The sequence below is a fragment of the Osmerus mordax genome, chromosome 14 (genome assembly GCF_038355195.1).
Source record: "Osmerus mordax isolate fOsmMor3 chromosome 14, fOsmMor3.pri, whole genome shotgun sequence".
In the NCBI taxonomy this organism is placed as follows: Eukaryota; Metazoa; Chordata; class Actinopteri; order Osmeriformes; family Osmeridae; genus Osmerus; species Osmerus mordax.
In genome coordinates, this window is record NC_090063.1 from 13,192,510 (window position 1) to 13,215,995 (window position 23,486).

At 43.0% G+C, this 23,486-nt stretch overlaps 1 protein-coding gene across 2 annotated transcripts; it reads left to right on the plus strand.

Moving 5' to 3' along the window:
• The first annotated feature begins 9,309 nt into the window (after positions 1-9,309).
• Positions 9,310-22,583, plus strand: smox (spermine oxidase). Of its 2 annotated transcripts, none has more exons than XM_067251037.1 (7): positions 9,310-9,389; positions 13,974-14,208; positions 14,998-15,224; positions 16,777-16,950; positions 18,151-18,898; positions 21,023-21,183; positions 22,046-22,583. In XM_067251037.1, exons 2-7 carry the CDS (start codon positions 14,001-14,003, stop codon positions 22,190-22,192), a joined length of 1,665 nt encoding a protein of 554 aa, XP_067107138.1. In that variant the 5' UTR covers positions 9,310-9,389; positions 13,974-14,000; the 3' UTR covers positions 22,193-22,583. The 2 variants fall into 2 exon arrangements, with proteins under 2 accessions (XP_067107138.1, XP_067107139.1); XM_067251038.1 differs by lacking the exon at positions 9,310-9,389 and adding an exon at positions 13,370-13,694.
• Positions 22,584-23,486: the final 903 nt, after the last annotated feature.

Genomic DNA, 23,486 nt, shown 5'->3' on the forward strand with positions numbered 1-23,486 from the left:
CTGCACAAGCACAAAAAGTATTAATTTAGATTGATGTAGCCGACTGGCCTGTTACTCTGGCTAAGCTCTAAAGAACACAAAAAGAACACACTCTGGCCCAGAGAAGGGATTTAGCAGCTTTCTACTTAGTCATGTGTTAAGAATATAAGCTCTAGGAGCAATGTCTGATTCAGTCTGCAAAAGATACACAGTAGAAGACCCTCCCAGGGGAGAGAATAACCCGGTTTTCCAATTGTTTTCTCGGAGACTGCAGAGAACTGTGAAAGGTCACAGAAAATAGGAGAAGACATCGTGGCCTTTTTTTCACTCTTATTCATTTTTGTGTCCAAGGACTCTGCGTAATGGAACTGTCCAACGTAAGAACAATGGCTCTTGGGAATGAATCAACTTTTCCCTGTTTGAATGCACAAATACGATAACCTTAAAGAATCACTGTAGTTCCTCACACTAGTTTATGCAGTGAGCGTATCTCTGTGTAATCCAAGTTGAATAAGATAAACTCACACTTCTCATTAAACACTGACCACTCGTGCCATCAAATTGTATGTCCGTGTAGCACTGTTCTAAGTGGTTTCAGGAAGGTTATCGTGTGTGTGTGTTTCCCATGTAATCTGATCAGTATTTTTTGGTGTGGCTGGAGCTAGCAGCCTGGCAGACTGTACAGTTGGCTGACCTAGATGAATTGGTGGCTGTGCGTGTTTACAGTATCAATTTACACACGGCCTAGCGAGGAGCACCACAAACTTAGCATAGAATAAGAAAGACCACTGACTTAGCCTAGAACCAGGAGGGCCATTGGCTACGGACCATCACTGACTGAGGTCTACCGCAAACTAAGCATTGTGCAGACCAGCAAAAACTGAGCATAGAGCTAGGAGGACCACAAGCTAGCATAAAGCATACACAGCTATCAGCCTAATCTTCGAGCACGGTGTTGACTGAATGTGAACTGATCCCAATGTGCTGCTCTTGGAGAAACTGCGTCGTATTGACCTTAACACTTTGCCCCGTCTTCATGACAGAGTGAGGAATAGACACTGATAAGATGACATTTAGTCTCAAGTATAGAGACTCTAGAAGGTCATATTAGAATTATTTGTAAATTCAACTGATGGCAAATTGTAGTGACTAGAAACATCTTTGCCTCAGGGGAACGAACATAACTCTTGTGTAAAAGCAATATGGAACAGGCAAACAAGACAAGCATTGTAAATGGAAGGTGTAAATGGTAATATAAGAAATACACATTAGTCAAGGGTATTGTAAAAAAAACTTGTTAACATTCCTATCAATCACCCCGATACACCTCATTACTTTCCTATGCCTGACATCACTTTTATACACTACATAACAGCTTTTTAAAGACACAGTGAGTGTCGTTCTACTATATCAAGAGGCTGTCTGGATTGTGTGATGTTAAGACAAGCTGGCCCCAGGACGTGAGGTCACAGTGAGGATCGGTGTCATCCTCCCAACGTTTCGTTCTCAACCAACCATGACCCCAAGGCCGACCAATGTCTGTGGGTCGGGGTGAGAATGGTGAATCTCCTTCTAAGTCCTTCTCAACTCTCTCTCAGTCTTAGTCCCTCTGCTTCCCAGTGACATCTGAAAGCAGGCGGGTTTGGCTTGGGCTGGGTGTGGGCCCATGGTCACATGATCCCTTCGGCAACACATATAGCAGCTCATGGCCCGGTCACAAGGGGGATCCTATGACAAACACACAGGTAAAAATTGGAAACAGGAGTCACCAGGAGGGGGGACCCAAAAGGAGACATGGCACTGTGTTCTGGAGATACAGGAAGGAAAACCCCAACATTTGGGTGGACGTGTTTTGGCTGTTCATGTCCCAGAACACAAGGGTTATTGTACCAGGATCGCTCATCCCCTTCCCGGACAAACATCTACATTTAATACAGCACGTGCAACCATATAGTTATCCTCCCCATGCCCTCTTGTCATGTGCCGTAGGGTCGGCGACAGGAACCATTGTTTAGGCCCCATTTTCAAGGGGGTGTTTGTGTTGTTTTTAGTCCAGACAGGAAGCTAGATTTGTTATGACAGGGCCCCACCCTCCCTCTTATCCTCCCAGGTTGAACCCTTCATGATCTTCCTCCCTCACCGCACCTCCCATGTTTGGTTCTGCATCGCCTTCTCCCTTCCTTCCATTCAACTTGTCTATCTCCTGTCATCCGTACAATACTACTCCCCTCCTTCACTCTCCTCCAACCTTGTTCCTCTCTCAATGTAAGGCAGTGCATCAGGGCTTATTGTGCAGTTTTTCAAAAAAGTGTCAGGCAAATTCCTTTCACAAATGATCCGGGTTTGCTACCTGCAAAGAATGACAATTTAGTGAAATGCTAAATACTTTAACTTATGATCTATGTTGGTTGAAAAAGCTTGAGTCATCTCTTGTAAAGAGTATGTAAAATATTTTTGCGCAACTGAAAAACACAAATGCTCATACAAACAAACTGATGACTCATAGCGTGACAGAATTTCTGGCTTTGAGGAAGGAGATAACTCCAGAAAGGAGAAGTGTGATTGGACCAGATTGTATAAAAACACTGAGTAGGCAGACAGACAGACAAAGACATGCAAGTTTTCATGTGACCTCAAGGTCAAAGGTGATAACAATGGGATTCATCGTTGTTTCTGGTATTGGTCAAAGTACAGCTTAAACTAGAAGTTGCTGATGGTGGTCCAGGAAAGGAATGAGCGAGCAAGCCTTGATGGTTCAAAGGCTTCTCTTCAGGACACACTTGTGATGATTATAATGGTTTTCCAAAAAATGCAATCACATAGACCTCCATATTATGTGTTTACAAACCAAGGGTTATCAATTGTGGTCTTCAAATGTAGTGTTGAATACAGGTAGAAGACAATTGTTATTTATGTAAGTTCCAATTTGAAAAAGTTTAGGATTTTATTGGAGTTCTTTTACAAGTGTTGTATGGAAATGTAAGGTGGAAATACTGCATAAATACAACCATAAATCAAATAAAGAAATAAATTAATAATGTAATTTACCTAAAAAAAAACATTCTCTGTTTATCAATAAGCTTATCTTGAATAATGGATTTCATGACATAGTGAACTGCATAACGTCCCAGAACTACTGTAACTAGGCCAACATATCCACTTAGATAAGATTCAATTATTCAATTTTTCGTCTAGACTTGCGTTTGTTTTCCAAGCCCATTATAACCGCCATTCGAGCCTCAGTAAAAAAATACAGTACAATTGTTTTAATGAAGTACTATTTTCTATGAAACGTACATACATCTTTGTCTCAAGGAGACCTTTCAAGCTAGAGTTTGTAAAAGGCATCCATGGGGATTAGAAACAGTAGTAATTGTCTGATCTGATTAGACATTTGACTAACTGGATCTCTTTGAATAGGATTTTTTCTCTCTCTATCTCGCTCTCTCTCTCTCTGTCCTTCTCTTAGAGTACTGTATATTATGCTTACATTAACTGTGACACGTTCATAACGGTGAAGGGAAAGAAAGCGAAGGGGGAAAAGTGTGGGCCCTTTTTTAGGGAGGAGGGGACAAACACACGTTTCAATTTTTTTTGCTTTAATGACCTAAGCTGCTTACACCCATGGAACCCATCTGGAATTGTATGGCTTACCGATCAGCACCTTCTGCTCATAAAGGGGCCAGCAGAACTATTATGTCCTTGTGGGGGGACAGATTAGCCAGTAAGACAGCGTAACAGGAATCAGTTTGACACAGAACAGCAAAAAATAAAAATAAAGATAACTCAGGCTAGATTTACATTTACATTTACTCATTTAGCAGACACTCTTATCCAGAGCGACTTACAGTAAGTACAGGGACATTCCCCCAAGGCAAGTAGGGTGAAGTGCCTTGCCCAAGGACACAACGTCATTTTGCACAGCCGGGAATCGAACTGGCAACCTTCTGATTACTAACCCGATTCCCTAACCGCTCAGCCACCTGACTCCCACTAGATAAGTTGTGTAACGACCGATGTGACTGAGTGTGTACAAGAAGAGGATTGAGAGGTGGCAAAGTTTGTTTCTGTATTTCCGTATCTGTTGAAACCTGTTGGTACCTGTTCTTGGCAGTGATAATACAGATGGAAGATAATGGATTTTTTTGCTCATGTGTTCCAAAAATGGGCACTTTGTACACCTGCATAACACATTTCTAACATTTCATTTAACACCAGGAGTATTTATTTTACTCGTTTATATACTGCACTCTTATCATCATGAACACTCCTGGTGTTAAATGAACACTTTGAACTTTGCTGTGTGCCTCCCTCTTACCTAGCTTTCTTGTGTTTAAAGTGTGTGTCGTGGCTCATACAGAAATCACAGCAAACACACTTACTTACATCTCACACACAAACACACTGACAGACACCCACACTATTGTATCAGATAGAATACATATCTTTGCCCTGGATTTGTCAGACAGACAAATCATCTTTGAAGTGTCAGTTGGAGCCATAGCATACATGATGTTGTGAATGAATACATACTTACATACAGCCAGCTGTGGTGACAATTTTGTTTTTCATTTCAGAGATTGAACTAAATAAGATTGTTTCAGAAAAAGGAACCAGTCACCAAAAATGGGAGATTAACACAAAAACAAGTATAGCAGACACAGATGTCAAGTTAGGATTTGTTCTTTCTCGCTGTTGACCTAATTCTATCTCTCTCCCCTGATGTGCTTCCTTTGTGTGTTATTGTTCAAACGTATAGTACCATACACAAAACCATGTTAAACATCACAGCACCATAAAGATCCGTGGCCTACAGTTTAAGCCTAATCTGGTATGTTTTGAGGGAATTTGCCAATCTGTGTCTATTTTTTTATGGACAGAATCTATTTCCTCCCCTTTATGTGGGGGAACTGACAATGGAGAAAGCTCTTCTTTCTGGGTGGTTCTTTAAAGTTAACCTATCAGGTCAAGTCAGGCAAGATCCCCAAACAGAGAACGTTGTTTTACCTTTTACCTTCCAATCATCTAAATAGAGAGGAGAGGAATTTGACAGTACTCAATACAATTTCACACTTGATTTATGTCAATATTGACTGGATAGTAAACGGTGGCTATTAGGACTATTGTAGAGTGCAACGCAATTTTTGACCTTGTTTGAGGAATGTCTATCTTCACAGATTACATGTATGGGTTGTCAGCTGACTTTTTATGGTATCTGGAGCTTGATTGTGTGTCCTTAGTCTCTGCCTTTACAGCAGGCCCTGCATTCTAAATTTGTCTATGTAACCACAACAACCAGCCATCAATAGCTACCCTCTATCCAGACACTCCACCAACTCCCCCCCCCCCCCCCCCCCCCCCGCCTCCCCCCCTCCGCCCCACCCGACTCTACTCTTCAATCCGCTTTTGTCGTTGGTAAAATCGCGCCCTGGATTCATGTGGGTGAGGCAGAGCTGGGCAACATGGGGGAAAAAGCCAGTTGTAGCCGGCAGACTTCGAATCCCCTCGCAACCAAGTTCCTGTGCATGGGTCACCCAATGAAAAGATACTTTCATTTCCCCATTCTTTGTGTGAGGCAGTCCAAGAAGTTTGAAAGGTGGGATGGGTGGCCGGGGAGGGGAGGGGAGGGGCGGGGCGATGGAGCCATGAACAGGAACACTCTTGAATACAGTGTAGCAATGTTGGCTTGCTTCACAATGTGTTGTCTATGCTCCCCCAGCACACCAAAGAACAGAGAGCCCTTTCAACTCATTTAAGCCCTCCACCAATCACACACCAGCATTCCTCTGTTGCCTCACTTATGTGGGAACTCATGCATATTCACGTGCCAATCAACACCAAACAATGCTCCAGCTAAGGCAGGGACCTCTTGTAAAATAATTAAGATAATGACGGATCGTTTCGTCCTAGATGACAAAAAAAAGAACAATTTGTGTGTCAGTGATTACGTAACGGTGCCACTAAAAGAGGATTACAGGTTGTTTCCCATGGTGTATCCCAGGGCTAGGCCCACAGTATCAGGGCGTATGTCATCTCACGTCAAACTGCTATTCACGCAAGCACGCTGCTACGACACACAGTACTGCCCCCAAGCCTTTTCGTTGGAAACGGTGAGCACAGAAGCCGGGCAGGTCATAACACAGTCGAAGCCGAGTATTGTGCAACTTTGAACCCCACAGAACATAACCAAATAAAAACATGCCACACGTCTCTTGATCAGACAAGCGCGATCACTACCACAGCTCCGAGTCTAGTGTGCCTGGACTTTAGGGTTCATTCATTTATTTTAGAGATCAAAATAAATGAATCCAGGTGCTTGTAATGAGCGATATGTTTTAGGTAATAAGGCCCCTGTAAGATGCTTATTAACATTAATATGTGTTCATTAGACCTTCTAACTTACTAAGGCCTTATTACCTATTAATCAACACGTGTTACAAGCATCTGGATCTATGTGTTAAATGACACAGACCCCATTTCCTTTCACTGCAGCTCAATGTGAGGCAAAGGGGGTCAAGAGAAGGAGTTTCAGGTTATTTTTTACAGTGCAGACCTTTAACCCTCCTGCCCTCCTGCGTTAATCCATTTGTGAAGCCAATGAGTCACAGAATGTGGAAAACACATTCTCAGCATGAATGAACATACTAGTAAAAAACGAATCGGTTTTATCCTTCCACGGAAAAGGGAGGTAAATTTACAATGAAAGACTGCACTGGTTTTGTTTTGGGCGTGACTCTGAAATGAGCGGATTGAAGCAGTTCAGCAGATGAAACAATGGTTTTGCTTTGGTGTGACCTTGAAATAAGTGGATTCAAGAAGGAGAACTTCTTAAAGCAAGAATTGTACTTCTTGACTCACAAAATTACAAAGTTGAGTTCTTCTTCTATCGTGAGGTTTTGGCTTAAATTACTACCCTTAAACAAGATGGGTGTTGTCATACTGTAGAATGTACTTTCAGATGTTGTGACTGCATGAACTGTACTTATTTATTCTACAAGGGCACATGTTGAGAAGGTTTAAAATTGTAATCACACTTTCTTTTTTAAGAGTTTTTCTCCAAAGCCAGAAGTTTAAAATGGTCATTGAAAGTCTAAACTCAGACAATGAAGTAAAGGCTCAAATTTGAACATCACAGGACGTTCCTGACCTATTTTGCCTCCTTGTTTTCCAACATCTTTCACCAACAGACTGAATTGCAAAAAACCCAGTAGGGTGCCATGTGCCACGTGGTCACTCTTACAAGAACACAAACAGCCGATCTTTCCAAATTGCCGGGCCAAAGTGTTTCACGGCAGGACCCTGATGACCAAGGAAACTCTACCTGTGGAGATTTAGTTAAGGCAGTGATGGCTGGTTGTTCTGACCTCAGAGAGAACAAACAGTTTGTAAGTGTTGAAATGCAAACAGAGGATATATTAGTAGTTATTATTCCCTTGGGAGAAGTACACACATTGCAACTGCAATGTGAAATTTCTGTTGATGGAATTTCAATACACCTTTATGAAAAGAAATACAGTTATAGGCATATTTCCCTATAGTGAAGGTGAGTTGCACAAGTCAGTGTGTCCCTGTAACAAATTGGACCACTTTGAAATGATAACTGTACACAAATTGTACTCCACAGAGAACATCTAGCCTTCCCTCAATGTCATCCACAGGAACAAAAAAAAACTGCTGGAAATGTTTTATTTCGATTTCGGAAATTTCCATTTAACCCTAACTGTTCTCATTGTTAATCACCAGCAAAATCTTTTTAAATTAATAAACATAACTGCATTTACATCACGTCTCTTGTTTTGATGCTTGGCTCCTGTAAGAAATTATGTCTGTCTGTGTTGCCGACGTATGTAGTTTTGTAACAACTGGGTTCTGATCTTTGTACATAGGCACAGGAAAAAAAAAAAATCAGCAGTAACGAGAAGTTGATGAGCTGCAGGGTGGCTGCAGGGATGCAGCCCCGAGCCTGAATCACGTCTGTAACAGGAAGTGTTGGAGACACCACCCAGCAAAACAGGAAGAGAGGACGAAAGTGAGTGGAGTTTTATTTAACAATGCCTTAGTCTATTGATTCCTTAATGAGGCCATTTATAATTGTTACAAGGAACTTTTTGATTGTTTTATCCTTTGAAAGGAGATCATCGTAGGTATACAGACCACTAACTGCTGTATTATTCAAGATGGCTGCCTAAAATAGGATAACATTCAAAGATAACAATAACAAAACCTCAAAGACACTTTTCTAACCAAGCTGAAATCACTATATTTTTACAACATTGGAAACTGACCATGATCCTACTGTTTCATCACAAATTCTGTGCAGTAAGCCCAAATCCAAGGCAGGAAGGGAGTTGACCTCTGGGACCTGGAAAATGAACCCTAGAGACCAATGACGGATTTTAAGACAAACCCTCTGATGACATCTGAGAGGGTGTTCACCTAAGATTGAATCATCCATTGACCTCCTGTTGATCTATGGCATTGGGAACAGTAGACAAAACAATAGTGAATGTTGAAGGGCCATCCGCCCCGAATGTGAACAACTCCCTAAACGTCTGATGGACTTCCTTGGAGAGGTCAATAGGTCTACAATGCACATGTCGGAGTTTTCCGTTATACTGCTGTGATTGTGTGCAATACTAACAGTCCAACAGGACAGGATCACCTCTTAAAATGCATTTATTTAGACAATGTATTGCATTTATTTGTATGGTCTCAAACCCCCTCTGTTCTCAACCTAGTCCTTGATTACAGGCAGCAACTACTCACTCTTTTAGGTGCACATCCTCTTTGATTATCTACAACCTAAGATGGCTAACTAGTTTAGGAAGTCTGCATGCTAGACTATACCTATTTGTGACTTGGCCCTAGAACACTGTTTATGGATGCTGGCTGTTGAAAGGCATGTGCTTTGCCAAATACCCACTCTCCTGTCCTCAACGACCCCTGACAATTTACTTCTTCAAATAACACACTGTTAGACTACTGCTGATACAGAATATTTCAATAAAGTATTTAAGTATTACATCCTTTTATCTTCAAAATGCTAATCAATGCAATATGCAAGCCAACGGTCAACTTACAAGTGGTACTCTATACGTGCAGTAAATAAACACCGTTCGCAGTTGCACAATTCTAACTGTATAACATTGGGACTCGATTTTTGCTGCAATCTGAAAGGGTCCCAGTCCTGAAACAATTGAACACCGCGTGCGCGCGCATAAACAGTAGGCTTGGTCTTCCAGTAAAACGTCACGTTGCTCATTATTATTAAGTAAGAGGCAGCAGCGACAGTGAAACTGGCTGCTTCTGGTTTCAAGGCACACATAAATACAAAGCGGAGCCGGGTAGAGGAAGAGCACAAAGAAAAGAGAAGGATTCTCACGTTTAAAACTGAAGACTAACAGAGTCAGGTAACGACCATTTGGAACTAAGCTTGGTGGGGTTAGCATGTTGAGCTGTTTACAAGGTTGGTTGTCTAAATAAGTGATCAGCTGAGTTACAGCTGTCTGCGTGGAGTAGATATAGGCAAGTGTGTAAGCAAAGATTACACATTGATTATAAGCATGAATACACTGATTGTACATGCTCTCCAAACACATTTGGTCGAGATGCTATGTAAAGCTTATTATAGATTATTGTTGAGTACATTTTCAATAACTTGATTTGACATAAATGTTCGCAAAATAAATGTATTTTTGTCTCAAATTTCAGGAGATGTCATAATTATGTTGCTAATCCTAAAGACCGCAATTTAGTGAAGATGAAAAAAATACATAACTGTTTATCTTTCTTTGTTTGAAACTGCTTGTTGTATTGCCACTTTGGCAGTAGGCTACACATCTATTACGTGGCAGCAATACGGTATAGTCGGGTAGTGCGCTCCACGATAGTCAGCGAATTCAGCAATGGAATCCATGCAATTTTCTTGCCTTCAGCGTAATGTCCGTTTTATTTTCCGTTTTCCCTCTTTGTTACAGTGTAATTCAATTCAGGCTTGAAAATGGAGGGGTTTGATGCGATCTAATTAGCCTACGTTTTCAAGATTTGAACGTTTTGACACATCTTATGGTAAAGTGTACGTAATTTGATCCGTCTGTCCTGACTTGGGGTGAGATACCAACACATCTCGTTATTTAGGTTGATTTCTCTATTATCACCCATAGCTATTAAAAAAAATCTCTATCCTACTTGCACTAGCAATGCATTGCCGTTCCTTCAAGTCTTGTGTTTACCTTTGGCATTACCACGTTGGTCTCAGGACACCACACTCCTGTTAAGTCCTAGGATGACATCCAGGAGGTGGGGGTGGGTAGGGGTGGTGGGGGCTGTCCAACTCAGGAGCACCGGAGCTGGGATACAAGTGTGGAATGTCTGGGCCCTGGCATGAAGCCCCACTGGGGCTGCTGGGGCAGCTGGGAAAAGCTTTTTGATGTCAAGGGAAGTGTACCTGCACACTGTGGTGTAAGTGGCGGGCTGGGGTTTGATTATGAGGTGATCTTGGAAGCAGCTGTGAATGTTGACAGCTGACCAGATGACGGAAGGTTGGTTTGGAGAAAAGTGTGCAAGTGTCTGTGTGGATCTCACAGAACTGGAAGACAACACTCCACCCCTCCACTCCCCCTGCTAGCTATCCCTGTTCCTGGAAGGACTTACAGTCAGATAAAAGATGCTGGTTTTTGGGTCAAGCAGGCATGCCTCTCCCATCAGGGTGCCACCCACCCGTCATTTAGGTTCGGTCAGTAAGAAGGGGTGGCATGTGGTAAGGGCATTAACTAGGCAGGGATAACACAATCAGCCAGTGATGGCAGAATGACGAGAGAGGGAGAGAGGGAGAGAGAGAGAGAGAGAGAGGGAGAGAGGGAGAGAGAGAGAGAGAGAGAGAGAGAGAGAGGGAGAGAGGGAGAGAGAGAGAGAGAAAGAGAGAGAGAGAGAGAGAGAGAGAGAGAGAGGGAGAATTAAAGTCAGGAAAAGAATGTATGAGGGCATCTCTTTACTTTATCTAGTAATTTGTCTGTTGCAGCGGTACTCTTTCTAATACTAGTGTTCTGTAGCAATGACGTTGAATGTCAACATGGCTTCTCATGTGACTGGAGGATGAAGGTATTTCTCCGTAGTTTCTACCTTCATGAACTATTAATGACTCACCGGCAGGCACTCCCAGCACTGTGATCTGATGGATGGAGGCACGTGGGTTGTTGGTTTACACCAGCCCTGTTCTTCCTGAAGATGAATCACCTTGGGCAGAGGAAATGTAGTGGAACTCAATGGCACACGTTTGTTTGATTAACTTTTTTTATTCTTGGAGCGGATGCTGAGGAGGAGGGGGGTTAGGATGGCGAGAGAGGTGGGGGTGGTGGGGGTTTTCGCTTCCGCACTTGCCAAGACTCAAGGATGGATCACAGGCAGCGCCGACAGCCTTGGAAGACTGCTGGACACAGGATGTTTCTAGAGAAACAAAAGAAGATCCGGTTCAGAAGAATGTGCATGTTTGAGCTAATAGAGTGGAGTGGCGATGTGATTGATAGCCACAGTCTGTAGTTTCACCCTTTTCAAGTCTTTTTTTTCGATCAAGTGTTTTGTTTATTTCTTCATAGTGAATCTGCCAGTGATAAACAGGTGTGTTCATAAGCCAATTCAGGGTTCTCACTCACACTGTTCAAAGCATTCCCCCCCATGTTGCAGCTAAGTGGGGGGGCCCTGGGGTGCAGATCTTCCCTGGGCCCCATGGGCCCTGTGAATGAGGTCCACCTGCTCCTCTTAGGTTAGGGCTTGTGACCTACTAAAATGACACACTGACATCACATCCCGTTGTGTATTTGCAAATGGTTCCTCTGGTGACTCTTTGGACGTTCTGTGGTTATCTCACAAGGACTTGCAGCCCCTGCTCTATATTTACGCTCAACTCAACCATTCATAAGTATGAAAAGAACGTTTGCGTGTCAGGGATTTAAGATAACATACGATTACTAAGCATTTAAATTACCATGTGCTCTGTTATACTAACTCTGGTAGACAGCTACCCAGGATACGGAGGTTTGGGAAATATTGTAGTTGATGAATGTCGTAAGTCTAGTGATTACTCAGGCTTTTCCCATTTATGACAAGGTTTGTCCTAGAAAATATATACATTGCAGGATTAGAACTGCCTTAGTCAGGATCAACTTGGATGGAATTTTGGGGCTGTGACATACATTTAACAGATAGAGTTTTAGCTTGTCCGATAGATGAGAAAATCTCTAAGGCGAGTCCAAAAATATCCAGCCTTTACGTCACCACACTTAAAAAGCCTGATATGCAACTAACAGTTCTTTCACAAAACCAGTGACAGAATTTACATTTCTCAATAATTTACATCTGTGTCATCCACTTCTCTTCTTCTGCCATTCAACCACAAGCCTTGTTTTTCTGGTTAATTCTGATAAACTCAGCACATGTCTGACTGGTTTGAGTGACTGGCAATCAACATGTAGCCTTCTTCTTTGTCAAGAAGAAGCTGAGAGGCCCTTCCTCTCCCGGGCCCCCCGCCACATCTCTCTCGTTCATCATGTGATGGACACAGCTGTTTACAGTGGGAACACAGCTGAGTAAAGTTCTGGATTGCTCTATTGCGACTATAATGTTACACAACTTGTACAACATTAGAGAAAATAACGGGGGTAAAGATGTGATGCTGGTGGTGCCAATCATCTGAGTTTGACCTGCAATAGTATTAAGTATTGAATTGTCGATGTAGTGTTCTATCTGTTTCTCTGTGTTAGCATATTGTGTTAACTAAAATAACTGCTTCCCTCGTCATTTTAAGGTTCAGGGCAACAACAAAGACCATGTGTAGGTCTATCGTATGCACAAACACAGCTGTTCTGAGATGGATGGGTGGCTGAACTGGAGCGTGTGTAAGCGCTTTGCATTGCAGGAGATATCAGCTTTTTGAACTTGTCGGCGTGTTCCTCAGTGCAGCGCCATGTGTGTGCCCATGTGTCCCCTGTTGCCATAGTAACAAAGGGGGGAGGTGTTCTGTGTTTGTGTGTTTGGGAAGGGGCCTGCCTACGCACATGACACAGGGGAGTGCTCCATCTCCTCTGAGGACAAATTTGCTTTTGGATGGATGGATGAATAAGACCTATGGAACTGCTGCATTTTTGGGGAGCAGTATGCTAATACTGTCATCTCTTGCTTTTCATGTGTTTCTTGGTCCTCCCTCCCTCTTTTCTACTGTCTCCCACAAGCACTTACTCTCCATAGCTCAACCTGTCGCTGGGTTCTGTTTTCCTTGATGTTCCTCTGCTCCATAACTTCCCCTATCTCTCTCTTCTCACCCTACCTCCCTGTTCTCTCGTCTCCAGCTGTGCCTGCCTCCAAACCCCTCAGGCCCCTTGTCTGCTTAAAGGCACTCGTGTTTGACATCTGTTAGGAATGGAATGTTGTGAAAAAACGTCACCTGACTGCACCACATCTGAGAGAAAGCTTTCACGTTTGAGGGTTTTTGTTTTCAACATGTAACACACCCTCAATCGATCAACGCCACGTCTTGTTTCCACTGCATATGAGGCATATAATACTAGTATAATGTGATCAGTGGGATGTGTTTCTAAATATGCCCACCCCCCACTGTGTTTTCCTCTTCGACGGAAAGGCCCCCACCAATGTCAGGGAAACTGGGTCCTAGAGGTGCTATCTTGGGTGAACATTTTGTGTGAGAATGTACTTGACAACAGGTTTGTAATTAAGGTCTACCACCCATATTATTTGTTTATGTTGTTTCTACATTTTCTCTGTTGCTATGAAATATTTTTTTCAGAATGTATTGATGTCATAAAGGGACTTGATAGGGAGTTTCTGTGTTCAGGGTTTGGGTTTAACGGGAAGTGCTTTCAACTTACTTCACACTGAAATCAATAGATTCCTTGACTCTATTGTTGCGGGGTGCTAGTATTTCTGTTCCGGCCTCCTGACTCCATCTTGTCATCATTCTTCTTTTTTGTTTATCTCACTAGATCCCCTAAAAGAGGAGCTTGGACGGCATGCAAAGTTGTGAAATTTCGTCAGACAGCACTGATGATCCTCTTAGTAGCGGCTTACGCACTCATCGGCAGCCTCGAATAGTAGTGATCGGCGCGGGCTTGTCCGGTCTCGCCGCCACCAAGATCCTCCAGGAACACGGCTTCACGGATGTCACAGTCCTAGAGGCTTCCGACCGAATTGGAGGAAGAGTTCAAAGTGTTCAGCACGGTGAGGGGATTTCCATGTTCATTTCAACTTTTGTGAAATTGAAAATGAACATTAAGAAGGGAACAGTATCCCTTTGACGTACTAATACAAAGCAAATTGTTCATATTGAATCTGATGTTGCCTCTTAACTGTGTGACAGAGTGATAGAATCTGGTAACCCAAACTATAAATCTGACAAATTCACCATTTACAATCTGGGAGAGACGCACCAATCACAATTGTCTACTTATGGTCAAGCTGAAAAACATCAATTTCAAGGTAGCAAAGATCAAGCCCCTCTTTACTCACAGGGACTGCATGAATACATTGATGTTTGTAGCATTTGGAGAGCCTCCTTGTAAGTGGATGTATGATTGGTCAATAGGCTACCAACCAATATTCAGTTACAAGACAAGAGAGACAAACAAAGATAAATGGTAGGCTATTGTCACAACCATGTCAAGTATATGACAGTATACAGATAACATTGCTGTGTCTGTCAATTAGTGGGTTGTGCCGGTTATGTAAACACCAACTTGTTGAGTTGTCTTTACACTGTAATTATCATCATCATTAGCTGAGGTAATTAACATCTCTGGCACTGGGTTGTTAAATAAGCATGCCTTGAGTACAGCTCGAGTACGTCGTTTCAGAGAAGTGGCTGGGCTTTGATTCGACGACTTCCACTCAAATCTGACTCTTTTCAAATGCAACCAAAGGGCCTTTCACTTTACATTTAGTCATTTAGCAGACGCTTTTATCCAAAAAAAATAAATAAAATGAACCGTCCTCCTCGATCTCTCCCCCCAGGCAAAGCGACTTTGGAGCTCGGAGCGACTTGGATCCATGGCGCCAACGGAAACCCAGTGTACCACCTGGCGGAGGACAACGGGTTGCTGGAACACACCACGGACGGCGAGCGGTCCGTGGGACGCATCAGCCTGTACACCAAGAACGGCGTGGCACACTACCAGACCAACAGCGGCAGGAGGATCCCCAAGGATCTGGTGGAAGAGTTCAGTGACCTGTACAATGAGGTGTGAGAGAGAAACACACACACACATACTGGTGTGATCACTCACACACACACACACACACACACACTCACACACGTGTATGAGTCACACATGGCGACCTGCAGTCGTGTGTGCAGGTCATGCTTGGAGGCGCTTAAAAACATGAAATTGCGTGTGGAGACACACGCAATCTCTAATGCTGCTGTGGACACGCCATGCTTGCACTTGTGTACAACGATAAACCATGTACTCTGTCACACTCGAACATCTCAGTGTAAACACTCACAAAGCACACACACACAGTTTATCCGCTGAAGGCGCTATGTTACACACTCCACATGGCCTGCTTCACCACCAATCAGATTAACAATGATCAGACACATGCAGCAAATGTGCTTGTCAACACCTCTGTCCCTCCCCACAGTTCACCTTAATCACTCCACAGCATCCTGCCTGGTAGAGCACTAGACTACACTGGAATGCTATTATGTTGATTATGCGTTTGTGTGTGTGCAAGTTTATCTCTGTAGTACATGACAGTTACTTCAACTAAAGCACTACTACGCTGTTATACCAAAGGACAACATTTACGTGTCATGAAATAGTATCATATTCCGAGAATAGACTAATATTTCCCATGTATACATAGCTTGCTCAGTACGTGTTGTTTTGATGCAACAGTAGGATGGGTGTCTGTGTCCTCCACTGTCTCTTGTCCGTGAGTGACCCACTTAAAACATGCTCATCGGTCCACGAGGGCAGAGCAGTGCGCCAAGCGCTAGCTTCCCCACTGTGCCTAATGCCTAGTCTTGCCTGGGAAGCAGCCCCATTAGTTATCACTTAGCAGAATTGCTAACAAGGCTGCAGTGTTTTGTTCGGCAATGAAGAACAATAGAGTTTCTAATGTAATGACATTGCATTGGAGAAGAATGCAGGCATGATAAGACACACGCTACGTGGCTGTTTGAACATGCACTGGTGTAGCATGGCACTTTTTAAGGAATTCAAATACCTAAAGAACACAAGCTGACAATACTTGGAGTTACACACACGTTCACAACTAGACTAGTTTGAAGTACCTAATTATTTACTTTTACTTATCACTATTTCACTTATTATCACCACTGTATAAAATGGTGGAGAGTTCTTGGGTTAGCTTGTTTGGTGACATTTTGCCAAGAGACTGAATGTTATTAGTGATAGAATTGATATTCAGTTCTACAATTGTTTATTTGGCCAGTAGAGAACAACTGGCTGGCTAAAGAGTAAGCAGGCCATACAGTATATTCTTTGTGTTTGTGACTATAGTAATACCTGTGTTAATATGCACATAAAATTAAACTTATAATAAATAAACTGACTGGGGTCAGGTGGCTGAGCGGTTAGAGAATCGGGCTAGTAATCAGAAGGTTGCTGGTTCGATTCCCGGGCCGTGTCAAATGACGTTGTGTCCTTGGGCAAGGCACTTAACCCTACTTGCCTCGGGAGAATGTTCCTCTACTTACTGTAAGTTGCTCTGAATAAGAGCGTCTGCTAAATGACTAAATGTAAACTTCAACGTCCGCCTGTCCAGGTGTACGAGTTGACTCAGGAGTTCTTCCAGAACGGAAAGCCTGTGTGTGCCGAGAGCCAGAACAGCGTGGGGGTGTTCACGCGTGACGTGGTCCGCAAGAAGATCATGCTGGACCCTGACGACCTGGAGAGCACCAAGAGGCTCAAGCTATCCATGCTGCAGCAGTACCTCAAGGTATGTGTGCGTATGTGTGTGTGCCTTCAGGCTTTTTTAATTTTTTATCTCACCTGTATAATCTCTTTGTAATACGTTTATGAGAGCTATTTTATGTACTGGTATGCAGAAAAACACTCCAGTTATTCAAAAAGTCAGCGAAAAAGGGAACTTGAAATAAGGGAAGTAGCAATACCCTTTGAGGTTTAAAGAAGTGGGGGGTCCTGGACCTTGTTGATGAGGCCAGCTGCGGGTGGGAAGAAACTGTCCTTGTGGCGTGAAGTGTTGGTCCTGCCGGAACGCAGCCTCCTTCCAGAGGGAAATGTTTGGGTCCTGGTTGAGAGAGGTTAGCCACAGTCTTTCTTGCTATGACTCGTTGCTCAATTTACTTTCAAAGAAATATCTTCTCTCACTTGCCAGTAAAAACTGTATTTGCATGTTATTTTATGACATGAGTCCTCTTACTCATGTGTGAGAACACCTTTGAGAACATTTTTGTCCTTGGGTATTTCAAAACCAGTTTTCTCATTCGGTTGAATGACCAACATTTTAATTGTTTAAGTGTGTAAATTACACAATGTTCCCTGAACATGCCATAGCAAACGAAAGCAAGTTTTATTGCTTGATGTAAAACTAGTTGTAGTGTCTTTTCCAGTTATATTGCCTTTAGTCTCATAAACACATTAGCAGGGGTTTGCTCTTTGACCTGAGCACTTGCACTTTGTAATCACACCCAAAGAGGCATCCATTTCAATTTCATGTTGATTAGAACTGTCAGTTTGTTCTCACAATATACAGAATACAAAGTAAAAACAACAAAATGGTGGCCAAGTGGGCTTTCAGCCACAGGCTGAGGTGGATGAGGATTTCAGAAAGTGTATATTTACCTCAATGTGGCTGTTATTGTCAAGCCCTCCTGTTTACATGATCACTTCCCGTCCTACCTGCTTTGGGTTTTAAAGTTATGAATTGGTGTTGGAAATGCATGGTTTTATTTGAACAGGAGAACCTAGGGCTTGGTCATAGGTCTGTACGAGACACTATTAGTGCTACAGCGAGAGACTTGAAAAAGAACCAGAATAGAGCTCTATTTTGTGTTCTACTAATGGCACATGCCAGAGAAAGGCTGCTACCTGCAGTACTGACAATTTTAGATTGACGATAAAGTGAGTCATCATGATTTATTTGTATTTTTGTGTGTGTGTGTGTGTGGTCCACCAGGTGGAGAGCTGTGAAAGCAGTTCCCCCAGCATGGACGAGGTGTCGCTGAGTGAGTTTGGCGAGTGGACGGAGATCCCGGGCGCCCACCACGTCATCCCGGGAGGCTTCATGAAGATTGTGGAGCTCTTGGCCCAGGACATCCCCTCCCGCACCATCCGATTGGGAAAGCCCGTCCGCCGCATCCACTGGAACTATTCCGCCCAACAACAGGAGGAGATCGCCCACGGTAACGGCGACGGCAACCGCGGCGCCGCCGACCACAACGACGACCGACGCGACGGGGGCTGCTGTGCCCCCCCTGCCCCGCGCCACCCCATCCAGGTGGAGTGTCAGGACCAGGAGTGGATCGCCGCCGACCACGTCATCGTCACTGCCTCACTGGGCGTGCTCAAGAAGGGCCACGAGGCCCTTTTCTCACCTTCCTTGCCTGAGGACAAAGTCCTCGCCATCGAGAAGCTGGGCATCAGCACCACCGACAAGATATTCCTGGAGTTTGCCGAGCCGTTCTGGAGCCCCGAGTGCAACAGCATCCAGTTTGTGTGGGAGGACGAGGCCCTGCTGGAGCAGCCGGTCTACCCAGAGGAGCTGTGGTACCGGAAGATCTGCAGCTTCGACGTGCTGTACCCGCCCGAGCGCTACGGCTACATGCTGAGCGGCTGGATCTGCGGCCAGGAGGCCCTGCTCATGGAGCGCTGCGACGACGAGACGGTGGCCGAGACCTGCACCGAGCTGCTGAGACGCTTCACAGGTCAGGATGCACACACACACACTTTATATATATATACTTTAAATACACACACACACACACTTTATATATATTTACACTTTAAATACACACACACATTTTATATATATTTATACTTTAAATACACACACACACACATTTTATATATATTTACACTTTAAATACACACACACATTTTATATATATTTATACTTTAAATACACACACACACATTTTATATATATTTATACTTTAAATACACACACACACACACTTTGTGTATATATATACTTTAAATACACACACACACTTTATATATATATACTTTATATACATAGAGGCACACATTTTGATATATATATAGGCTATACATATACAGACAAGCATACATACATACATGCACAGACACACACACACACACACACACACATTTATACATATGTACATACAGACACAGACACACATGGATGCACAGACAGATAGACAGACAACCTGGATCATACACTATAAGCATTTGCATATTAAACTAGATTTTAGTGTCAGGTTTAAGCTACACTGGAAATTATTTATTGTACTATAATATATCTTTTGAAATGTCAAAGGTACATTTATTATAGAATGCAGCTGTTTATCTCAGACTAGCTATCAGTTCCTCTCTCACACTGAAACCTTGGGGCTGTAATACATTACTGCTGCTCAGCCAATCACATGAGCAGTGACTCAGAATACAGTGATTCCCTTTCGTGGGGCCTCACGTTCTAGATACAGGAAATGACATCACTCCTGGCCTTGAGGTAAAGCCTAGTAGAGGCTGTTGTGTGATGCTGAATGACTCATAAAATTGCACCATGTAAAAACGGATGTAAAACAACCTCTATTTCAACACACACACATACACACATTCACACAAATGACAAGGTTGTGGTCTTCATTATCACTTCAGAGCTGGTTTTCACAATAACCCTTCACCCGATGTCAGAAAATCTTTTGTTGAATCTGCTAAAGTACACATAGGTTGAAGATTGACTCCTGTTTCACCCAGCTCATAAATCAAACAAGGTGTACTTTCCTCCAACTTGGCTTGTCTACTTGGTCTTGTCGTTCAGATACATTACACCTTTGGCGTTCCCTAAATATGGGTACTGGTCGTTTATTTTGAGCTCTGTTGTTCAAAAGCTTGCAAACACATAAGTTGTTCAACCTGTGAACAGGGAAAGATGGCTCTCCCAGTGTTGTGTACGGAATCAAATTGAATTTCAGTTGATGCCATGTCTTTAAATGTAAAGTTATATATAGTCTGTATGTATATACTGTATGTGTGTATACGGTTACAAACTGTGTTGGGCCTCTGGGAATGCCTTTCTATTGCAGTCCAGAGCAGTTAGTTACTTTTAACAGCTTGCAGTATGGCAGCAGGTGGGCTTAGCATTTGAGCTTAGCATAATTACTAGCAAATAACAAAGACAATTAGCTGGTTGCTTGGTGATGACATCAGACAGTTTGTGAATGTATACTTGGGGCATGCATTTATGAGAACCAGAACACACACAAACAAAATCCTGCTGTAGGTCAGATTGGTTTAATCCCCTGTGCTATACTGACCTGGGAGAGACTGAGGTTGCTTAGTGTTGGCAGAATGGACGTGAACTTGCTATAGTGTTAGCTCATGTAGTACCTTCACAAAGTAAGACCTTCATGAAGACAGCTGAATGATTCTTGACCTGCGGTAGATTAAAGAAGAAAAAATAGACGAGAATACAGAGGGGGAGAGGGGGAGAAGAAGAAGAAGACTGGGGGAAAGGAAGGGGAAGCAGAGTAGAAAAGGAAAGGTAGGTAGAGAGAGACAGAAGGAGATGACAAGTAATTACAGATTATATTTGGGTCAGGAAGGAACTGTTCTCTCCTGGGACCGCTCTACAACAGCTGACTGTCTCATCACAGCAACAACCCATTTGTACAATTGGCATCTCCACTGAACGGATTTTTTTTTCTCCCTTTTTCTCCCCTTCCTTCCACCCCTCCCCCACCCATCTCGCTGTTCTCTCCTTCCATACTTCCACCACATCCCTACTGCCCGTCTCTCTCTCTCTCCACCTACCCTCCCTTCCCTTCACCTCCATCTCCCCCCCCCCCCCCCCCCCTCCACAGGGAACCCCAACATTCCGAAGCCCCGGCGCATCCTGCGCTCCATGTGGGGCAGCAACCCCTACATCCGAGGCTCCTACTCCTTCACCAGGGTGGGGTCCAGCGGGGGGGACGTGGAGCGGCTGGCTATGCCTCTGCCCGACGCCAAGAGCTCCAAGACCCCGGTAAATAACCCCCCATCTACAACTACTATCCCCCAACACACACACACACACATACACACACGTGCACACATCCACCTCAATGTGTGGTGTATTAGATTATGTGAGTATATCGGGGCCCCGCTGATGAACACACCCCAGTCTCAGGACCCTACTCTGTGTAATAAATGCCATAGAAGTGCTCCGGATGTCATATATTTGACTATTTAACTCTTGACATGGTGAATTAGACAAGCTTTTTGTATTTAGATTCCAACGAAGGGGTGAGATTAGGATGGTAGTGTAGTACCATACACCCACTGCACTGAGTGTGTGACACTGTATGTTCACGGCACTGGATTTGTTTTCATTGGGCTCTGGAGGCTGTGTTTGTTTACAGTCCCAGAGGCATGCTGGGTATCTCCTCAATGTGCCGGTGTCATAACTGGATCACAGTGTCACCAGCCTGCGCACACCGTGTCAGGCGGGTCTAGACCTCCTGAAACATGATGCTGTGTGTGTGTGTGTTTGTATCTGTGTGTGTGCGTGTGTGTAGCTTTGTGTGTGTGACCATGTTAGACTGAGAAAGGAACAGGGTGGCCTTTTCTGTGTATGAAATCGTCCTCTTCTAAAACGAGCAGACTTACATTAATATAAGGTTCAGAAATAGCTCAGTGTAGCTTAAGGGGAGAACTGGTGCCAAACATATGTTGTTAGAATGGTTCACATTCAATGGCTTGTTTTTAATCTGGGGGTCTCTCTTTCTCTCTTGTCTTCTTTACCCTTTCCCATCTGTCCTCCCTGCCCGTTCTCACTCCATTTCCTCCATCTTTCCATCCCTTTCTCTACTCCCTCCTGTTTGTTTTCAACTCTGTTTTCAACTCAGCCATTACAGGTGCTTTTTGCTGGTGAGGCCACCCACAGGAAATACTATTCCACTACCCACGGTGCTTTGCTGTCAGGCCAGAGGGAGGCCAGCCGTTTGATAGAGATGTACCAGGACTTGCACAATGCAGACACCACAAAAGCCTAACACCTATAAACATGAACCACCGACTAGTGACAACAAAAACAAACCATTTGTGTTTATGTTTTCTTTATGATTATTTTTTAATATTTCAAATGATTAAGTTATACATTTAAGAGGCATAGTAGGGGCATTATAACAAGATAAATTAATACTGTTTTTACTGTTTTGTAGATATAGAAAGCTGTAGATTTTAATCTCGAGATGTACTGTATAAAATGGGTACCGCCATCATCTCCGGTCCTTATCATTTTATTGTTCTTTTTTAATCAATAAATTAATGTTTATATAACAATGTCTATAATTTAACATTTTTTTGTAAGTGCCTTCTGTATTTAATGTCATGGTATTGAAAAAAGAAAAGATGAATGACTGAACTGAATAAAACTGTATTAACTGTAAATGTGTTAAAGACATTTTAATTTTTTTTGTTGATATTCAATACTGCCTTGTTTGAGAAACTGCTGTGTCTGTGTTACTGTTACACTTAAGAGCACTGGCTGTGAAAACAGATCCAGCCCAATTCCATACTATCTGTTATAAAAACAAACATGTAATCTTCCACCCTTCAAGCACTCTCCTATGACATCCATGAGAGGGGAGACAAACAGACAAGTGAGATTAGAGAAAAATGGAATTGTGCCCCTGTTTCACAGCCAAAGTGACAGATGGTCTTAGACCAGACCTCAATCTCCTGGATGTATGGTAGTTCTCTCTAAGTGTGCAAAATAAAACCATGTGAAACATCCCAACTCAGATATTAGCAGAACGCTTGTTGAGCTTAAGCCAAACCCAAAGTAAATCTGGAGAGTGCAGTAGAAATCATTGTCTTCACTAAGACTCACAGGATCAGAGAGGTGCATTTCTATGCAACAGACATGGTTTTTAATATGATCTGATTTCTGTGTCACACACTGCTATGAAACTTTGCAGTAGACTGCTATCTGCTGGGGAAAGTGGGAACATACATAAAAAACTGCTAAATCCTAAAATGGAAACAAACCGTTTTCTTTTCAATTTTTTTTTATTGAACACCATGGTTAAAGAGCCTTAAATAACCTGTTTTTTTTACAGTAAAAAAATGGTTGTTATCCTTAAAGCATGAATACGATTCTCCACAGTCAATCACTGCTTGAAAGCAAACAGTCCATAACTGGATGTTATTGATATATTTCTATGTTAATCATTATTTACGCACACAAGCACATCCTATCTATCACTCTCATTTACTTTCAAACCACAACCGCAACTGTGTGGTAGAGCAAAAGAATGAGCCATGTCTGACTTCTGATTTAACTGG